Below are 21,630 nucleotides of genomic sequence, written 5' to 3' on the forward strand. Positions count from 1 at the left end.
GGGCTCTGCCCGCTCCCAGGCTCATCTTTGTGGGCACCTTCCTTCCCCAGAGATGCATTTGCATTGTTTTTGTTTTTCTTTCAAATTAACTTCGTCTTCGTTCCCACAATGCCTGCTCCCTCTCAGCTCAATTTCTGGGACTCTGACAGATTCCTGTTAACAATAGCATTTCTAAAGGAGAAGCTACCTCGGCAAAAAGGATCGTGTGTTTAGCAGCCAAAGCACCTCTGGCTTCTAGCAAAGAGAAGAGGTTGGCTAGCCCCTTTCTCAGGAGCACAACACGAACCCGGCCTCGTCCCAGCGTCTCCAGCCACAGGACACATAAGACAGCCCAGAGCAGTGGTGCCTGGAAGACAGCGAACTCAAGATGGGAACTTGGGACTGAAGCAGCAGAGCAGCGGGTCACCACTTCCGAGAGCTGTGTAACTCATGCGCTCAAGAACATAACGCAAAAGTGCTGAGAGTACAGTATCACATCTACACACACATGCGCGTTCTCTGAAAGGTCATTGTATTTACTCAACTCATCTCACAGATGGGGAATTCGCCTCCTGCCTCTGCCAGAACAGAGCGAGACAGACTCTGACACACGGAGCAAAGGCACACTTATCTCCTCCTTTCTTGACCCCATCGTAAATAGGCAAGGTGTAGCAACCAGCCCTCCTGACACCCCTAAGCTATCCTCAGACGTGTCAGGAACTCGCCACTTGCACCAACAACCAGCTTCCCCAGTCCACTCTTCTAAAAGGTGAGAGCAACAGGGATTCTGCAATATTCGCCGGGAGGGAAGGACGAGGATAAAGCAGCAACACTGAAGGTAGGTCTTCAATCAAAGCCTCATGGATTACTAGAACTACTATTAATTGATCCATGTCAGAAAACTGAACAGTCAAAATAAGCACAAAACTGAAACAGAAATGAAAAGAGAACTGGAGAAAACCGGTGGAAAAAGTTACAGGGAGTCAAAATCTTAAAACTCATTTTCCCCAGAAGGCTAAACCTATGTCCCACTGATCTTCAGCTACCCTCAGTGGTGAGAATGCTGATTTCTAAGACGCTGCCAGCCCATTTCTTCAGTAGCATTCTGCCACTCTTCTCCAGAAATCCTGTAGGCAGCCACACCACAACACTTGGGCAGCCGTAGCAGCAGCATGTAGTGACATTTAAATAGACAGTAAATGTAAGAAGGTAAATAAAAGGAACCTGCAGTCAGCCTCGCTCGCAGGACCTCATGTTTTGGAGCATTAAGCTTATTGTCCTAAGGGTCAGCAGCAACAACAGCTTTTGAAGTTACGGTTTGACATTTCCTCCATACATTAAAAAGTCCTGTGAGCACCTCAAAATTAAGTACATATTAGCTCACCAGAAAGCAATCACCATGCCTGCACCCACCTCTGCTTTCCCCAAAATTGCTGCTCTAAGGAGTATTGCAGGTAAACATGGCAAGGTGAAATACTCCCAATTTCTTTTTACAACATGCACGGCTTATTTCCTCCACTAAGGATCCTGGCTGCCAGCTGACATCACCCTCTCCCCCCAGCCAAGCCAACAGCAAGAGTTCACTCTGCAGTCAAACACTGGCAAATTAACATGGGATTTGGTAAAGCCTGTCGTCTTGGTGAAAACTTGGAGGTTTCAAGAACAGAAGAAAGTCAGGAAAAAGAATCTACCACATCTGGAACTCCAAAACAGGTGACATGAAGGTATTAATGAAAGGGGGGGGCGATGCCTTGGTTTTAAGGGTAGCAAGGCAAATAGATGGTGCTCAAAGGTGGCAGAGTGAAGAGAGATTTCATGTTCTATTAGCATGCCTCCCTTTTAAAAGTGGTCCTCACCCAATTTACAGGGTCAAAAATAATTATTCAAGGGACTGGAATGGGACACGGTTGCCATAGTCTTCTCTTGAAAACAGTTGTGTAAATAACCTGCCATTTTTTGGAGACTTAGGGGGTAAAAAAGCAGCAATTTCTTTATGATCCATGGACAGGTCCTCGCTGGCAGCGATGGTTTTAGCACTGCCCAGAGAAGGATTCAGGGAGGCTGTGACATTTCCATGCTACACTCCAAAGGCAGTAACAACAACCACCACCACCATCTCTTGCACTGGACCCTGCTTACAAGGGATTCAGGCAGCTCTCCCTGCCCCAAATATCTCCAGTGTTTCACCATCCTGCTCTTCGCTTGCAGGACACCTGGAAATATGTCCATCACGGCTCGCTGATCAGGGTAAATGCTCTAGAGCCGAGGGCTTCGGGACACGTGCAGGAATTAGTCTAATCACTTCTCTGCCTCACGTAAATCCAGGTTATACTGGGAAAACAAGAAACCTGACTCTCTCGCCAAGCCCCTTTCCCCAACCTCACTGCTGCTCTAGGAGCTCCTGCCCAATCTGGGTGCCCACTGCCCCCCCTCCTCATTGTTAATGCTGGAAATTTAATACTCAATGTGACCACACAGAAGACAGACACGAGCTGAAATCCTGTCTGTTCTGTTCCAGCTCCTTTATAAAATATACAGCGTAAACTGAGAGGCAACCTGGGTTAACCCCACCTATCACTGAAATCCACAGAGGGAGGAAGCCAGCTTCTGGCCACAGCGAGCCCCAACAAAAGCCCAGGTGCTCTGCCACACCATTTGCCACACTGGGCCAAGCGAGGAGCCAAGCAGACCCTCAGCATCCCCCCGCTTCCACCCCACTTCCAGCCCAAGGTCAGGGTCCCTCCTGTTCTCCAAGCACGCCTCAAGGGAAACGTCCTCCAGTGCCTGCTGCCTGAGCCCCTCTCCCAGGCAGTGCTGCTTGCTGCAGGGGGAGGTGCAGGGCTGCAGCTTACAACAGCACGGCAGCCCCCTCCTCCCTGCTCCCACCCTGCCGCCCCACGCATATGTACTGCGGCTCAGAGCAGAGCAGTTTGACCACTTGCTCTCCATGCATCCACCCGACGCAGCGATTACCCCTCGGCACCCCTCTCAGCAGTGCTCTGCCCCTTGCCCCCAGCCTCGCACAGCCCCCACCACCAAGGGGGACCTCCACAAAAATCCCCATCCATCACGGCAGCTCCTCAGCTCCTCTGCTACGTGCTCCCCAAGCACAGCATCTCCCAGCCTGCTCGCAGGCAGGAGAGGGCAGGAGGAAGAGGAGGAGGAGCGGGGGCACAGCAAAGCACTCTGTGCTGGGTCTAAGGCCCCCCAGTAGGAAGGGCAGCTCCCTTCCCCCACCAAATGACCAGACCTGATTTGGCTGCTCAGCAAGTACGGCCAAGAGGACACAGCTTGATTTGCTGCCCTCTGCAAGAAAGGACGTTTGTCCCCAGCCTACAAATACGCACAGCCAGAGGAAACCTCTCACAGGACACTTCCACCCGAGTCGGGATTTGTGCTCAGGCTGCCTGCAAGCAGCGTGCAGGGCTCCCCGCGCTGCTGCACGGAGCCGGCATGCCAGGCTGCAGTGCAGCACTGCTGTGTGCCGCTCCTTCAGCCGGGTAGGCTGTGACTCACAGTGGACTTGAAAGCTGCCAGTCACAGGAGCAGCCCGAGAGTCCTAACCTGAACACAGGCAAGAGCATAGACAGAGCATATCAAAGCAGAGGTTGGCGACTGATGCTGCTCAACTTTCTTTGCAGCACACAACCTCAGTGTTTCAGCGGCCAGGGAAGCTACCACTGACATCTCCAACAAAACACACTAGAAAGCCCAGGTCAACAACCACTCTGGATCTGAAAGCCCAGGACAAGAGAGCTGTGTGGAAAAAAAAAAAAGGCTGAATTAAAACTGTAAAGAGCGCTTTTTCCTGGTGAGATTTGATACACAAAAGTAATTCCCTGCTCTTCCCACAGTCCACATAATCTCCTAGAGGAACAACAAAAAATAACTGAGTAGACTGCAAATTTTGATCTCACTTACAAATTTGTAAAGATTTTAAGCAGGGAGAGATTCCACCCCTTTATTCCACAGGCAAGAGCAAAGACACAGCAGGGAGAAAGAAGGGAAGAGGTCTAACTTCCAGAACAGCTGCTTTTAAGTTTTTCTTCAAAAGATATCACTTACAAGAGTTGAAAGACACAGATTTTTAGCAGTAAAGAAAATTTAACAATTGAGGTAACACACAAAGAATTCTCCCCCCACTCCCCACAAAAAGGGGCCACAAATGCTGTCGCCCTACACCTGCTGGTAGGCTCACTACGTGCAGTTTGGTATAAACAACGTCCTATGAATTATCACAGGAGAGAACTCTGCCTACTTATTTCCAGTGCAGGACAATCCCATAAAATACATTCAGGATGCTTGCTCTCAAAACAAGTGATAACTGGGGTTTCCGTCACCAACCCAAGGAAACTTACTCCATACCAAAGGCGCTAATACTGGAGAGTCAGATCCCAGACATTTCCCAGCTGCTACTGAAGCTACTGCTCCTCTCTTGATCCTTTTGACCACTGCAAGTTATTTTAGTTGATCTGAAATTCATTGCTGCCCACAATCTGAAGCTTCATTTGCTACAGATTTTCATTCTCAAAACTTCCAAAAAATTACCGATATTACTTCTGTCTGCCCATAGCTCTGGTTAAAGCCTGGGCGTTCAGTCCCATAGGAATTCCAGATGACTGAGGAAATACGCATTGTATTTCCCCCATGTGTAATAACCACTGCTCTTATACATCAATTGAATGCTGACTAAGGTAAAGTCTGCTTCCTCTCCCTTTTCTGCAAGCATTTGGCCCCTATTTACTGTTAAAGTTCTTGGCATATTCTTCACCAGACAGTCTTAAGCATCAACACAGTATCAACACAATAATACCAAATACTTCATTAAAGCCCAAGTATGAATTTTAATCTAGACCAGCTCTGATTAACATGATTTAATAAAAGAGAGAACAGACTTCAGAAAATCATTGACGAAAAAGAAACAAGATATTCTCCTCTCAACATCTGACTTCGTCTTTTCCTATCTTACAAAACATTTTACTAGACTGAAGTTGTTACGACCACTCTTCACAGAGAGTGGCACCGCATTCATCCTCCTTGCTTTCAGGCACAAGCCCTGTAACAACACCAAACCTCTTCAACTCCTCACTGCTTTGAGAGAACAGTTTGACAAACATGCCAGGTAATACAGAACCCTCTAAATGCACACAATTCATCCTCAAGTGTTCCTCTTCCTCCTTTTCAGCTACATGCACCAAGCTATTCAGCATTTCCCAGTCCGCTATTATTTCTTCACCAAGAGCCTTGAAAAATAAAGGTAACAAGTACTGTGAAAGGAGATTGAGGCTTTGTTACCATTGCCCTGGACAATCAAAGGAAGCACTGCAGTAGCAAAACCTCCACAAGGCCGCAACGGGCCATAATCCTCACCAGCAGCAAGGCTCTGGCTCTTGGAGCAGCAGTTACTACGTCAGGTAGGTTCAGATTCTGCTAGAGAAGGCACAAAATCTTAGATTTAGCAATGCTTAAGTTGGAGAGGGGCAGCGCCCCCCCACATGAGGAAATACTCTGGCGCTGTGACCAAGCCCAGAAGAAAACCCTTCTGCAGCAGGCTGGTCGGGAGGGTGGGTTAAGGCCCGCAGCAGACCAGCTGGGCACGCAGGGAGCCCCGTGCGTGTGTCCTGCCAGGCAGAGACGTGGCCTCCCCAGGGAGAGGTGCCAGCTCTGGGAAAGAAAGCATCAGGCAACGTATAGCCAGGGTACTGCAGATTTAACGCCGTAATTCTCCCCATGGCAGACAGCTTTCTAAAATGCCATTCCCCGAGACTTTCATTTTCAGGCTGCTGAATCAAATCTCTAATCACTGATTTACAGCTGCAACGTCCAAACAGCATGCATTTTTCCTTCAATCCTTTAAAGCCCTGCTCCAAGGTGAATTCACTAAGTTGCTATCAAGGCATTTGGTTTCTTCTTGTACTAACCTCTCGTGGCATCGGTGAACACAGCTGGAGTAACTGAGGAAACCATATATTCACCCGAAGTCACCGGCCACTTTTAACTGTAAACAGATTCTTTACTCCTCACTTAGACTTGAAGAAAACCTGATCAATTACTACTTCTTTCTGACACTCTTCTGTATTACCAGAAACATACAGTTCATTTCTTGGCTCACCCCACACCTTCACTCCAACTAACCAATACTTTCATAAGGAAATCATTGCCAACTGCCCCAAGTTAAGAAGCTGAGGACCAGATTAGCATCCTCAATGTATTTCATTTACAGGAAGGTATGAGATATAGAAAGCAAGTAGTAGATCAGAACATGGTCTGTATTCATCCACATTTACTTTTCCTACTTCCTGGATCATAAAACTGTCATCACCTTACCACAAAAAAAGATTAGGATCTATATATTGCTCCCTCTGTAACTCATTAGGTGCTCAAACACAAACTGTCTCAATCAGTTCTGCTACTTTGGGGTTTGTGCTAGTATGTTTCTGAATTGTTTCAATTCTATTAATCCCACAGTTTTCCACAGTTCTCTTATCTCCAGAGTTAATTTCAACATCACCTCCTTCGTACGAAAACAGCTTCTCCTTTGCAATCAGTTTATCAAGCCACCCTCTCCTCTCTCAGCAGGCTTGTGCCCACTAACACTGAGAAGATGGCTCTCCTGAACTTTAGCCCTCACTACAGGATGGTCAGAGAACACGGCAAGGAGAACACGGCATTAGCAGATGTCAACAAAGCAAAACCACCCTCCAAACCTCCCCCAGACCAAGTTGAATTAATTCTAGGTTCAAAAGATTGGATATCCCACCTGCATCGGTAGTGACTTCACCTGACCAGGAAGGGAACACCAATTCACAAGGGATCTGCTGCTACTTCCTAAATGATCCACGGCTACACTGGTTGGTTCCCAACATGACTTCACTCAGGCGACACACTGATGATTGTCACGTATTTGTACCTCCGCAAGTCACAGGGATGAGGGGTGGGGAAAAATCAGCCTTCTCATCACAGCACCCTCTACTTCTGATACTGTTTCTCCACGTAAATAGAGTAAACAAAAGTTCTTTACTGTTCTTTAAGCAATCTTATACTCTTATCATCACATTTCATATTCTGGCACGAGGGAGAAGGCATATCCTATTTTTCCTCTTTTGTAGGGATCGAGCAAAATATTCTCCACTTCTAAATCATTTATAAAGATCACTTGCCTCCTCCTCCTGCCTTATTTTCATTTCTCAGCCAACCCCCCTGATAATCCATCTATTCAGCTAGCAAGGCACACAAGGCCTAACACATCTATTTTGTCAAATCTGAAAGGCCTCTAAGGACCAAAACCTTCTAGAAACAGTCTCTTCTGGCATCTCAACTTGTTGCACTCTGTTTTCAGCATCTTTTACTGCAATTCGATTTCTCTCATTCTCTCCAATAGGCTCCCTATCCCCAAAGCAACTTTAACCCCTGCAAAGGATTCCCTCCACACTCGAAGATACACACTCCCTACATACTAGAATATACAGTACCCTTTGCACATACGCACATCCCCAGAAATCAGAAGTCCAACAGCTTGGGGAAAAACTTAAGTTTTTTTCTCTCTTCTTAAAAATACAGTCAGCTTTTTCAGCTTTAGGAAACCCTGGCATTGAGGAAAGCAAACATTACTTGTTTTACTTCACTGAGAAGTCAAATTTGCAAGGGTTACCTAGCCAGCCAAATTCTGCCTTTGAAGACAAACTCGTTAATTCCCAAACCCACCACATTTAACTACAACATGACAGGAGCAAGGTACATAGCATTCATACTTAAAGAAAAAAACAACAAAAACAACAACAACACATATCTGTTCAGGTAAGACAGATCTCCTAGGCAGAAAAAGCATTCAGCAAAATCACTCCAGAACACTTTTCTCTATCTTGAGTGATCTGAACACACACACCAAGATAAGCTTTCTATAAACCTACCTCTAGCTCAGCTTGCAGGAGAAAGATCCCCAAAAGAAAAGACAACGTAACTTCACAAAGTACCCACTTCCAGACACAGGAGTTTTTCTATCCTCCCATGCTAACCTCCTTTTAATCTGGTATTTGCCACATAACTCAATTACTTTGTAAGAAACAAATAGTGACCCAGACAAACAACTCCAGATCCCTTAAACTTATTACAGCTCCAACTGCAGTGAAGTATTTTCTATTAATAAAAGGAACAAGAGTAGATTTAGACACTAACCTCTGGCTGACAGTTTTTTGGTGTTGATGATTTTTGCAGCATATTCCTGTGACGAATTTTTCTTTACACATCTGCGGACCACAGAGAAGGCTCCCCTAAAAGAAAAATAAAGAGGATAGGCGCTATGAAACTGAAAATAAGAATGCAACACCAGCAGTTTCTATCCCCAGAGTGGACTAGATTACGGATAGCACAGAAGACATACAGAGGAGGGAATCCGATGGACAGTGCATGCTGTCTGTTCAGCAAATAAACCCTAGTATATACAGTACTCCAACACCCACCTGAAGCCCCCTCAAGCCCCCTCACAGACAGACCAGCGAGAACAGGGAGGGGGATCATACGGGCACAGAGACAGAACACGAGGGGACTGATGAACGGAAGACAAGCAGCCCAGAACGATGCCGCAAACACCAGCCGTGAGTCCATCTCCCAAAGACAGCATCCCTCATGGGTACATCAGACAACTTGGACTCATTTCGCCCATGTTCAAGCGCTAGCTCTGCCACAAAATCCCTGCAACACTTGGCAGAAGTTACTGCTCTTACAGCTGTCTACCCACTTGCAAAATGGGGATAAGCATGTACCTAGTAATGAAGTGAGTAGGAAGCTACGAGGCTTCGTACATTTTCTCAAGCTGGAACTATTGATATTATTACAACTACTCCAAAGAGCCACTCGGAGAAGAGGTCTGAGAGAGAGGGAAGAAGGATTTCTGTGAGGAAAAAAAGAGATAATACAACAGAGACCAAGGTGAAAAGATAGGGACTCAAAATCTACAGGATTAAACAGATAAGCGCTTAAAAGAGGTCCCTTCTGTAAAAAGAACAACAACAAAAAAAAAGAAAACAGGGTGGGAAAAAGAGAAGCAACTGGCTTTACAGGATAGGTTCGGAATGGGGAAAAGGACAAATAAGAGAAAGCTGGCAGAAAACTCCAAGTTCTTTTAGAACAGGAACGTGAGCCCACGTCCATGGACAAATGTACGTATTGACACTATAAGGAACGGGCACTGAAGCTGCACAAGGGCCCCAGAAGACAGCTAGCCCTACAGACCGCCTGCAATAGCTCGAGTCCTCCCGACACTGCAGAGTCCTGCCTTTCTCTCCCCTTCCTCAACCTCTGCCTACAAACCAACAAGCAGCGCCGAGAGCACGGGGCCCGGGGTTGGCGACACACAGCTGCGGCAGCGTGGGGACGGATGGGGACACCGGGGAGCGGAGATGCAGCAGAGCCCGGCAGTTGGTGCAGGAAGGGGGGGGAGCAGCAGCAGCACCCAGGGAGGCACCGTCCCCATAATCCCACCCTGCCGGCCGCTGCGCTGCTCTGCTGCCCCTCGGGGTCCCCCTGCAGAGCCCCGTCCTAGGGCGCAGCGGCTCTGCCAATGCAGAGACAAGTGCGGAGGGAGGAAGGAAGGGAGGAGAGGGAGGGAAAAGCGCTGTGCAGCAGCACCTGGTCCTTTCACAGGGACGAGGAAGTGGGGACTAAAGCATCGCGGAGCGGCAGCCGAGGCGCCGCGTCCCAGCTGAAGGGAAAGGCACCGTGCGGCGGCAGGGGAGAGGCGGTGCGGGGAGGAGAAGGGGCAGCCGCTCCTGGGGAGGACGAGGGGGAAGAGAGGAAGTCCCGGGCTGCAACAGGAGCGCGCAGCCCGGGGCAGACTGCGGGGACACCTTCTCCTGCAGCCGGGGGGCTCGGGGAGCAGGATCAGAGCTCGGCGGCTCATCCTCCTCCTCGTCGTCCTCCTCCAGCCGGGACGCGGCCCCGGGGCTGGGCGGGTGGCGGGGCGCGCAGCGGGCTCCGTACTTGCCGAGCTCCTCGTAGAGCTGGTACTCGTCGGTGAAGCGGGTGCACGTTGCCGTGGTGGCCATGTTCAGGCTGCGGGAGGCTCAGCGCCGCTGGGGCATGGGGCAGGGCGGCCGAGACGAGCCGTGCCGAGCCGTGCCGTGCCCGCTGCTCGGCGGCCCCCTCTCCCTGCCGGCTGTGCGGGGCGCCGCGGGCTCCCCCCGCCGCCGGCTGGGCGCTCCCCGCTCCGCCGTGCACAGTCACCGCTCGCCGGGGAGGGGAAGGAGGCTGAGCCTGGCCAGCACCGCGAGAACTCGCTCGGAGACACCCCGCGCCGGCCCCCTCCTTCCCTCCCTTCCCTTCTCTCCGCCGGCCGCGGCCCCGGGGTGTGGCCGCCGGGGGCGCTCCGGGGCGGCACCGCCCGGCCGGGGGAAGCGGGGCTGCAGGGGGGCGCCCCGGGAGGAGCCCCTCCTCGCCCGGCCCCGGGGATTCGCGGCCGGGAAACTTCCTGCATGCGGCGGGAGGGAAGGGGGTGCTGTCCCCGCTGCAGGGAGGAGGAGAAGGAGAGGAAGGAAGGCAGCGGCGGGCAGCCCCAGGCCGCCCTTGCCCCTGGAGGGAGGGAGAAGCCAGAGGCCGAGTCCCGAGGGGCCGCCGGGGGGCGGCCGGAGCGGGGTGGGGATGGCAGCGGGACACGTGGGGCAACTCCAGCCCAGAGCTGCGGGAGGGAACCGAGCCGCCCCCGGTGCGCCCCGCAGAGCGCACTGCCTGGCAGTGCTGCCCGCAGCGCCTTTCTGAGCAAGTTTGTTTTCGCCTCTTGTTCGAGTGAGCCTGGCTCGGTCTGAACGCTCGCCAAATCTGCTTAATGTGCAGGTTTATATAGGGCAGCCGCTGATCCAGGCGCGAGGGAAGGACGGCTCCGGCCTCTGCTGCACCCCGGAGCGCAGGCTCTTTTCCGAGCAGAGACAGATGATCGTGCTGTAAGCCAGGAGCAGCATTAAACTGATCTGCAGATGAAAAGTACTGTGTAAGTACCATGCATTACCGCTCTATAACTGGACTGGGAAAGCGTCGTGTTATTCAATCACAAAAAGCAGCGACGGCATCCATCAGCATCCCCCCCTTGCCCTCCACCTCCAGGTTAAAGGCAGCCGGCCCGGTGCTGCAAAGCCTGCACCTAAGTGATGCGGCGGGTAAAAACTCAAGCAGCCTATGCAGAAAGTAGATAGCAAAAGTAGGGCAATACAACAGTAATGCTACAACAAAGCACTTCCAGAAAGTGATTATGAAACAACAGCGTTCTGTGTCTTACACCATACCGACACTTAAACCTGGAAACCTGCTGACCCAGTAGGATAAGTCAGGGAACCAACAAATGACCTAACCAACAGGTGCCAACCTCTGGGTGTAATTAGCGCTGAGCTAAAGCTGCTCTGACAGCCTCATTCAGTGGCCCATCAGTTTCTCAGAGAAGAGCTGCAGATGAGGAAGAAGGCAGTCTGACTAAGCCATGGGAGCAATCAGCTAGAAGCACAAACCCCAAGTGGGAGATCCTAGAGGAGGTGGTGGTGGCCAGCATCACTGATGCACAACCTGCAGTGCGCCTCCACTGTCCACAATTAAATTCTCTTTGTTGGGCAGGAAAGGCGAGCTGTTAAGTTTGTGATGTGGTTGCACCAAGCGATGCAGTCAGATAGGCAACCAAGTCCCCGATGTAAAATTGCATGGATGCACCTGACACAGGACTGTACTCCACTCTTTGGCTATTCCTACCCACAAAAATTGAGGGGCGGACATTTAAGACCAGATTTTAGCACAGTGAGCAGCCAGAGGGAGAGAATGTAAGCTTTTGTGTATTTGGCCTGTGTTCCTACAAAGTAAGGAAAGATGACGAAGATGGGAGGTTGTGCAAGGCACCACAAAGAAGTACAGCAACAGGAGAAGTTTACCTAAAGATACGCGTGAACACAAGTGAGACTCTGCCAGTCCGAGCATATGCTCCCAACAGTGCGGGCAGTAGGCAGGGAAGAAGACATTCACCACCAGAAAAGGCCGCACGTTTCTTGTTGACTCATGAAGAAAGAAATGCATAGAAGTGGGAAGATTTGTAATTCTTAGGATTTAACTGGGACCTGGTAAAACAAATAGCAGATGAGACAGTTACAGTACGAGACAAGAAAGGATGCATAACAGAAAAAATAAAAACCCAGGGTGGGACATGTAGAAACAGAAATAAAAAAGTGTTAGATGCTTAAGTTCCTTCAAAATGTGTTTCAATGCCACCCACTGAAAGACTCTAAAGAAGTCTGACGACGTTATTATCTATGCACTTTACCAGACGCTCAACTAAAGGCAGCTCCTGCCCTAGAGGACTCCTTGGATATGTTTTTGTTTTTAAACTTGAAAACTGTTTAACTGGACCCAAAGACTGTTCTGGGGAAAAGGCACCCCATGGTATTTAAGAAGCCCCGAATGCAGAGGTCTCATAAAAACATGTAAAACATAAAAAGAGGGAGACAGAAGAGGAAGTTTCTAATCTTGAAGTGTTACAAGGAAAAGTGAAGTCTGGAGATAAGAAAGGGGACAGAGAAGCAAGAGTGGAAAGAAAAGCTAACCATGTGTTATGCATAGCAAGCGCTATAGGAACAGATTGCTAACCGAGAAACTTGTGTGAAGTGAGAAGTGGGATATAAATTGAGTGACAGACTTGATTAAACCAAGTATTGAGTGGGAGACTAAATTACAGGAGTAGAGTTTTCAAAAGGAATGTAGACAAAATGAAGCAGGAGGAGGGGTGGCAATATGGATGAGAGAGTATTGTGTCAACAGGAAGAAATATTGATGTTCTGGCTGACATAGCAGTCTACTCATAGTGAGAATAAAACTGCAAACGGGTGAATCTTAAATGGTGCCAGGGCAGAGCAATGTTGTAGAGACCAGAAAATATATATTTGAACAGCAAGAAACATTTTTAAGAGAGCCTCTGCGCTAGTAATAGGAGATTCAGCTAATGAATAGTAAGAGAGATTCTGACCTCAGTTATGCAGGAATGAAATCTGGAAGTAATGCCTTACTTTTAGTGGGCCAGCTTCAGATTTCACATTAGTGGAATAGCGGTTTTGGTCTCTATCTTTTGAAGTAGCACTGCCTTGCTTATACAGTACACTGAACTGTCAGCGATGTCAGATGTCAGATATGTCAGAGATTAATCTGATTTTAATAACTGGAGCTGAGTAAGAGGCACTAAAGAAAGTAAGTAAAATACAAAGGATTTAATGCAAAGCTGATGGGCATAAATGGACATTTCCTCTGATGTTAATGGATTTTGGATCAGGCCCCATCTGTCCACGGAGCCGAAGGTCAGCTTTGGCATGTTAAAGACTGTCCGTGGGAAGGCAACAACACAAAAGCCTTGGTCTTCAGGGAAGCAGAGTGAAGGGCTACAAAATGAGTTCACAGAAGCTAACTGGAATTCAGCCTGCTGTGGAAAATGGGAAGTACAACGTCAACCTGCTGGAGAAGCTGCACGATAGTGCCTTTCCAGCAACGCTAAATGAGCCAAAGGGCAGCTTGTATCAGTGAGCCAAGCAGAGCAGTGCTGACTGGTGCCAGATATGAAGAGAGGGCGTTAGCAAAAATAAAGGACCTGGAAAGGGTAAGAATGGGTGGAGTTAGAAGGCAGTTTGGGAGGCTGAAAGCAAGAAAACAACAACAACAACAAATGGAATGAGCAGGCATATTTTTAAACATGCGTCCTCTGGTTTTCTGTCATTAACTGAGGGTCCCTCAAGGAATCAAGTCATTTTTATTCCCTCTGCCTCTGCTGTCCGTTGAGAGCAAGTAATTCCAGGGTAGGTTTTATCGCTCACAAGGCACCTACAGGACATGCAACTCAACCTGCCCTGCTCTTACATGGGCTTCCTGGCACTACTACAATGTGGTAACAACTGAAAATACAAAACACTGACACCCCAAGAATTTTATAAAATATTGTATCATCTTAAAATAAGCCTTTTTTGGCAGGTGGAAGGGAAGACAGTGCTAAAATTCCTAACAACTATTTTGCTTCTGACTCTACAGAATGCAGAGTGTTACCTAAATGAAACATAATTTTACCGTGACTGACAATGGACTCACTGTCGTGTATACAGAAAAAATTAACTTATTTTTGTAGGTGATTATTAATGTTGGCTATACAAGATCTCTCTCAAAATAAGCCCCGTCTTAAGCATTTGCTGAATATCTACCATAAAAATCAGGTTCCTTTAATGTGTCTGGTTGTTCTGTTCCTTCCTTCAAAATCAGTTTCATTTGCTACCTCTGAAAAATCATGAATCAAATGAGTCCAAGTGGATTTGTAGGTGTAGTTGACAAAAAGTAGCACACATAGAAGGAAGGATGAAAAGAGATGAACTTTTTTGCCAATGAATATAAAATTTATATTTGAAATAAACAGATTCTAGAGTTCTGGAAAGATACAAACATTAAATTAGCCTATTAGTACAGACTATTCAGCCATTCATCTAGTTTAATGTCTTGTCTTCAGCAGTGACCTATTCCAGATGATAAATGTGAGGGCGAGAGAACAGGAGGGGATGAGAGGAAGACAGAGAAGGAGAAGGGAAAGGAATCAAAACAAGCCAATAAAGAGATCCGTGTAACCCACCTGCATACTGCGCACTACTCAGAGCACGGCTCTCCTCCTGACCCCAACCTGATGATCAAAATATGCCCTGAAGCTCAAGGATTGGTAGCCCTTGTAATTTTGATCCTAGCTTGTGTCAGTACATATGCTATTCTGTTTCATGTCAATGCCTAATCCTTTTTGATTCTTACTAAGCTATTTAAGTCAATAATATCCCATGGCACTGAGTGTCACACGTTAATTACATGGCTCATAAAACATATAACCTGATAGCACTGCAAATTTGTTCTATTTTAATGCCACAGAGTGCTCTCTCCTGTTACGAGGCAGGGTCAGTAGGTATGTCCAAATGGCCACTGTGTTCTGCACATCTCCGCTCCTCAGTGCCACAGGCCTCTGCCTCCAGGGGGTTCAGGCAAAGGAGGGGGCAGCAGTGGGCGGGCAGGCTCTGTGGGCAGTGGGCAAGAGCAGCCTCATTTTACGTTTCTCATGAAAGTCCAAGTCCATCCAATACTATCCTGAGCTCTAGGTTAGAAAGTGTGAGCTACACAAGAGATGCCTTTCCAGCCTCCTCTTTAAAACTCTCTTTGCTAGAGAAACACCATAAAACAATGTCTGAATTCTGAGCTGCCGTGTCCACTGGCTGCTCTCATAACTGATCACTTTTACAAAATATGCTTTTATCATTTTTAACTATCCTTTGAAATGTATGAATAGAACTTTGTAAAAGACTCTAGCGAGGATTACAGGTATTACACAAATGTTCTGAGCAACAAGAATGATTTCCTCTACCTCTATCTACAGCAACATTAATAATACCACATTGAAAGAATTTCACGTTTTCGTCCCTATCTTTTTTAAACTGGCCAATGTCAACTGTTAATCAGGTGAAGAGCAGGATTCCTCACCATTTATATGGCAACATGGTCATGTTCTGTGAATTCCCCTAATAATTATCAGTAACTGTAATGGTTAAAATCACCCTCAGATGGCCTTAGCCTCAAAATGTTCCATGTCTGCTATCTCCCTTGGTGAGTGGACGACAGAGAAGCAGATTTTGCTGCTTTATCAGAGCAAATGAACAGATCTGTGTTTCCAGTGCTCAGTGTAGCTTAATACTGTCTAGAAGGCTCTGCTGTCACTGAAGGGTTACAGTGTTGGTATACGATAGTGGGGAAACATCTTGAACATTCATTTGAATATGGCCATCGCCATGGAATGTCCAGGGGCTATTTTAAGATTCACACTGTTTGTTTAAACAGGATTGCGTGACTCTTACGTAAAGGATGAACACAGATTCTCCCTATATCCCAGATATCTCCCCCAACTTAAAATACTGTATGGCATTATACATACGACATACTGAATGGCACTGATTACTGAATGAATACTGGATACTAATGCCCTGTCCTGGGGTGGGGTCTCCCTCTTTTTTTAAATAGTTATCTATTTAAAAATAGATATAGATAGATAGGGGGAAGCGTAATCCTGCAAAAAAGATGATGGATGGACAGTCCTGATGAGCTGAATGCTGTCTTTCAGAGTGTTGAGGAGAATATGCACAAGCAACTCCCTCATTGCTGTGGGTCACCCATAACCAAAAGGAATGAGAAATGAGCAGTGTGGTTTCTGTGGATCAGTCCATCATTGCCTTCTATTGCTACTGCTAAAAAGGGTTCCATTCAGTGCCAGCTACAACAAATTTTGTTTCTTTGCTTTTTAAAATGGAGAGCAGATCACTGTGAAAACTTTCCATTTAACTCTCACCAGGAAAGTCATCATCCCACTTGGCCATTACTAGCTGTTTGAATTCAACTCAAAGATAAACTGCATATATCTCATACTATCAATCTTGTAATTCCTTCCTCTTGTCATCTCAGTTGTATTTATGGCACAGTCCTTGGGGAGATTCTAAATTTTTTCCATGATATTCTCCATTAGGTCTGGATTTAAATGGCTCTAGTTTATTGTCCTGGAATAAGAGTACTAGGAGAGACCTCACAAGCAACTTTTAATCATCCGAGCCTCCTCGACCACTGTGAAGAACAAAGTAGTATACATCCACATCACAAACGTCACTGCCAAAATCAGCATGAACTGGCCCCTCCTGGCTGTCTCAGGAAGTCAACATTTAGAGAGTCTGCACTTTCCTGTCATCACCAGGCAGAAGTCCTTTCAACTCAGGACTAAGGCAGGAAGGGTGTATGTTCATTAGCAATGTCTATGGTGTAAGCACAAATGAAGAGATGCAGAAGCAGTCAGCCTCCAAAGTATTTCACCATCACTTTCACGAGCACTAAACTCTCAAGTAACACCTGTTAACATAAAATACTGGTTTTCGTTTTTTTATTTCTGAATCCTCTTGGTCCAGTGCTTCATCTCCTCAGTTTAAACAGTAACTGTTTAAACATGACCTTGACATTTTTAAAGGAGCCTGTAAAGCCTCTCTGCTGTAAAACAGCCAGATTAGCATTTATGCATAGTTAAAAAAAATAAACGCTTTAACCAAAATTGCCTGAATGTTTATGTGAGGGGAGAGATGGCTCACAGGACTCTTCAAAGAACATTGGCAGAAATTTCCTACCCTGAGTAAAGTAAATTAATTAACACACACATCCTGTTTAACATTAAAAGAAAATCTGGCTCCAAAGAACAATCCAAACGAGAGGGCCTGTGCGTGTTTACAAACACAGCCGGAGCCAACAAATGCAGCAAAAGGGTATCTGGGAACTGCAGCAAAGCCTCCACCTAGTAGCTGGCCTCTCCATTTTCTCCGAGGTTCAGATCTCCCTGTATGTGAGAAAGCATGTAGTGAGAAAGATGGGCCTGAGGTCCCAGCCAGAGCAACAGTAAAGCGGTGATTTACACTCCCCACTAACAGCCACAAAACCTGTGGGAATAAGTGAAGTAAATCACGTTTCACAAAGGGTGAAATGAGGCAGAGAGGGACAGTGCCTCTCGCATGACCCCACAGGCATGCAGTGGCCGAGGGCAGGGCAGAACCCAGGGTGCTCCTCCAGCACGGACAGACACAGGCACTTCCCCACTGATATCGATTTTGGGCACCACTCTGAATTAAATGTGCAGCTCTTGCCAGATTTCTCCCCCAAACTATGCCTTCAGCATGGAGTGCCACTTACAATTAAAAACTCACTAAGCCTTTGTTATGCTCCTGCGACACTTTTATGTGGAGTGGCTGCAAATTTTATTGCTGCTCCTTCTGAGTGTATTTTGCTCTTTGTATCTTGTTAATAAAAGCAAAGTGAAAAAGAAAAAAAGATGGTTCTTGACAGGTTAAAAAAATACATCCACTATCCGTCAGTTTGGGTTGGGATCCCCATTAAGAATCCACCACTGTGAGGCTGCAGTGACACAGACTTCCTGCCTTTGAATGGCAGAAGGCAAATACACCTGACTTTGTGGAAACACAAATATTTGCACATTCACAAGTCCTCAAAAACTTTAAGGAATGTCTATACTGCAGAGGAGGGGTTTATTCCTGTGTTTAATGTCCTCATGTTACACTGCAAACGTACAAGCAAAAATCCATCAAGGCAGCAGAATAAGATTCTGGTTTGTGGCTGTTTGTTTCCTGAATACTTGCAAATCACAGCAGTGTGTGTGAATGCAGGAGGCAGAGCTGCGTTTCCAGCCATGATGATGTGGACAAGGTGACTCATGCTCAAGGTGTGCATGTGTACATGCAGCTGGATGGTGCACAGCCCATGTGTACACATGCACTACAGCCCCTTAGCTGTTACCCCAAGCAAAGAGTGACTGTAAACTGTGCAAGGACAGATGAAAGGCATTTTTACGTACATATTCCAACATGAAAAAAATGTCAGAATGTGTGAAGGGCAGGGATCCAGAGACAACAGGAGTGAGCAGAGTGAGCTCCCTACAGCAAAGATAGACTGGTGAGTGGGTCAGAGAAAGAGTAACAAAGCATTATTTTATGTTCATGTGAAAAGGTGACCAACTAGAGCACCGGTCGGTGGGGCACACGTGACTGTCCAATACCTCTGACAACAGACCTGCTGGTAACATCTGTTCTGTAGAGGAAACACTGTGATAGACACAGTTTTGAGCTATGACTCCCATACAGCTGATTTAGAGATGTAGACTTCTTATAGAAACCATGAAGTAAACTCATCTGTGCCCGTTTGTCTCAGTCCCTTTGCTAACAGGCAAACCTTGCAGGAAGTTACCTGACTGCCTGAGATGAGGGTCTGGCCTTCTGCACCTCGGACACCTTTCTCCCAGCCAAAACTTTGTTAGCTACAAGGCTTATAGACACAATAGTAGCAAGTGAGGTAAGAAGTGAAAAGAACACTTATTCCCCATGGCTTCTGGTTGCCAGGCGTCTACCACCCCACCATCTCAGCATAAGAGGAAGACATATGAGGAGCGGCTGAGGTCACTGGGCCTGTTCAGCCTGGAGAAGAGGAGGCTGAGGGGGGACCTCATTGCAGTCTACAACTTCCTCGCGAGGGGGAGTGGAGAGGCAGGTGACCTATTCTCTGTTATCACCAGTGACAGGACCTGCGAGAACGGTGTTAAGCTGAGGCAGGGGAAGTTTAGGCTGGACATCAGGAAGAGGTTCTTCATCGAGAGGGTGGTTGCACACTGGAACAGGCTCCCCAGTGAAGTAGTCACTGCACCAAGCCTGTCTGAATTTAAGAAGAGATTGGACTGTGCACTTAGTCACATGGTCTAAACTTTTGGGCAGACCTGTGCAGTGCCAGGAGTTGGACTTGATGATCCTTATGGGTCCCTTCCAACTCGGGATATTCTATGATTCTATGATAATGTTTATACCCAGTGCACAGCACAGGGTACTCAGGCCTTAGACTAATGGCTACACCAGTACAAGTGCAAGGCCCAGCAACAGCAACATGCAGAATTCACGTTTCCAGTGTAACTTCTCCAAGTTGCCAGCACAGGCTGACTGTCAACAACGTCCCCCCCCCCACACACTGGACTTGTGTACCACCCTGCCCACACAACCTGATTCTGGAACTGAGGAGCCGAGGACAGCCAACCTTCAGGACTTGCCTGCACCTTTCAGCAGTGCTTGGAAGCTGGGGTTGTTTGGGAAGGATTTAAGAAGTAACACTAAAAAATATACAAACTATCTACAGTTAAAACAGACTGGTAACATCTGAGTGGAAGGTGGGGGAAGTGAAATAGTCAGTGAGTACAGGAACTGTCCTGCTACCACTGACTCAAACAAAGAGGCCAGTAGGAGAAGCTGCAATTCACTGTCAATGAAATTTAGCATTTACAAAACAAGCATCAGCATGGCATGCTCTCAAGTCCTACAGACAGCAGTAAAAAAGGATCATCATTGGAAGATCATAGTATGCAAAACTACGAAAGATGGTCCATCTGTTCCTTATGTCAAGGAAGAAAAAAATCAGACAAAAAATTAGTGCAAACGAGGATTGCTGTGGCTAAATTGCATACTGCCCTGGCAGAGTTTGGGTCACCAGCTGAGCATCTGAGATGCTCAGCAGAGCTCAAGAAAGTGTCACCGAGAGTCATCTAGCGGCAGCAGCAAACCTTGCTGCAGAACCACTGCAGAGCTTGAAAGCGAACGCCTATGGCAAATACTCACTGCAATATTTAGCTGATGTGCAACTCCGGCTAAAGCTGAATAACTGCACACATAAATCATTCTCAGGTGTAAAGACCCTGGCTGCCAAGATCTCTAGACTGCTAGAGGATTCAAACCACATCCACAATGATTATTTTACAGTATTTAACTCTGGGGTTTAATTAGCTAAGTAAACGCTTCCACTTCAAGGGTTTATGAATTACCCACATTGCAGAACTATATTCCTTTCAGTCAGCTTCAACAATGTGTGTGTCCTGCTCTTGACATTACAACTTCTATGTTTATTGTCCTCTCCACTTGTAAAAAACTTCTTTGTGCTCATTTGCTTGCATGCCCTTGTTTAAATCTAACCTTACAATAGGAATTTGAAGCAGATGACCCTGCCTTCTTATCATAAATCATTTCCTCTACTGACCTGCTATCATGTCTTCTTTTAGGTCAACAGAGCTCTTTAGAGATGGGCTACTTATTTACACAAACCAGCAAGAATTTACAGTGATGTATAACAATAAAAGGAGAGGAAAAAGAGTTGCAATAATAAGTCATGTCCAGACATCACTACATAAGCAGAACTAATCAAATTAAAAAATACATTTTTGGAGAAAAAAATGAGAAGAAATTGATCTTGCTCTCTTCTGTGTCATTTACTCCAATGAAGAAATCACAAATCATCATTTACATTCAATTTTCTAAGCTTAAAGAGATTTTTGGCAGTTAAGAAATGATCTCAGCAGCTCAGTATTTTTCAATTATTTGAAGGGAAATTGTCAGCTGGCAATGAAATGTTTGAGGAAAACACCAAATTTATACAAGACAGCTAAATGCATATATTAAAATTAATTTCTAATAACCTATTTAAAGCATTCTTTTAATACTGCATATAAAAAGGATGGGGAAAAGTACAAAAGAAAAATGTTGAAATATATCCCATGATCCTATCGGAATTCATTTAAGGCATTTTTTTAAAAATTAATGCAGGTCTAACATCAGGATGGGCCAGCTATGAGGTAATCATTCTTTTTCTGTGCATTTCAGAAACCTCCTGCTGCAAAAAAAATCTAAGCATTAGTATGTACTACAACAACTAAGCAGCTTATCTCAATTATTAATTGCTTGTGTTTTACAGAAAATAATGATGCTGTTCTCTGTTTGTATGTACGCTGTAACAGGGCAGAAATCAAAGATCAGAAAGCATATCTTTTAGCTCCCAGGAGAACTCTACTGTGAATTAAGGTTTTCCAGGCTAAAGGTGCCACTTGCTTCTGCCGTGTGTCACACTACAGGCAAGAGAACCTCTAACCACTGTTTTTAATAGTTTGCCTAGACAACTTTTGCTGAAAGCCTAACCTTCACTAAGAACATCTCTACAGGGTCTCTTTGAATAGTTCTCTACTAGCAGGGGTAACAAGGGAGAAGTAAGCACGCTTATATATTG

At 46.5% G+C, this 21,630-nt stretch overlaps 1 protein-coding gene across 29 annotated transcripts in view; it reads right to left on the reverse strand.

The window, feature by feature from the left end:
* Positions 1-14,418, reverse strand: part of CAMK2G (calcium/calmodulin dependent protein kinase II gamma) — a 115,166-nt gene extending 100,748 nt beyond the window's left edge. For 12 of the 29 annotated variants that reach the window (XM_083845194.1, XM_083845187.1, XM_083845196.1 and 9 more), the window contains exons 1-2: positions 9,958-10,296; positions 8,155-8,249 (exon numbers count right to left, since the gene is read on the reverse strand). In XM_083845194.1, the coding sequence (XP_083701320.1) occupies positions 8,155-8,249; positions 9,958-10,022 (160 nt within the window). In that variant the 5' untranslated portion in view covers positions 10,023-10,296. Of the gene's footprint in view, positions 1-8,154; positions 8,250-9,957 lie in introns of all 29 variants that reach the window. The other 17 variants (XM_083845186.1, XM_083845198.1, XM_083845199.1 and 14 more) reach the window with 15 other exon arrangements.
* Positions 14,419-21,630: the final 7,212 nt, after the last annotated feature.

This window comes from Anser anser, assembly GCF_964211835.1.
Source record: "Anser anser genome assembly, chromosome: 7".
Taxonomy (NCBI): Eukaryota; Metazoa; Chordata; class Aves; order Anseriformes; family Anatidae; genus Anser; species Anser anser.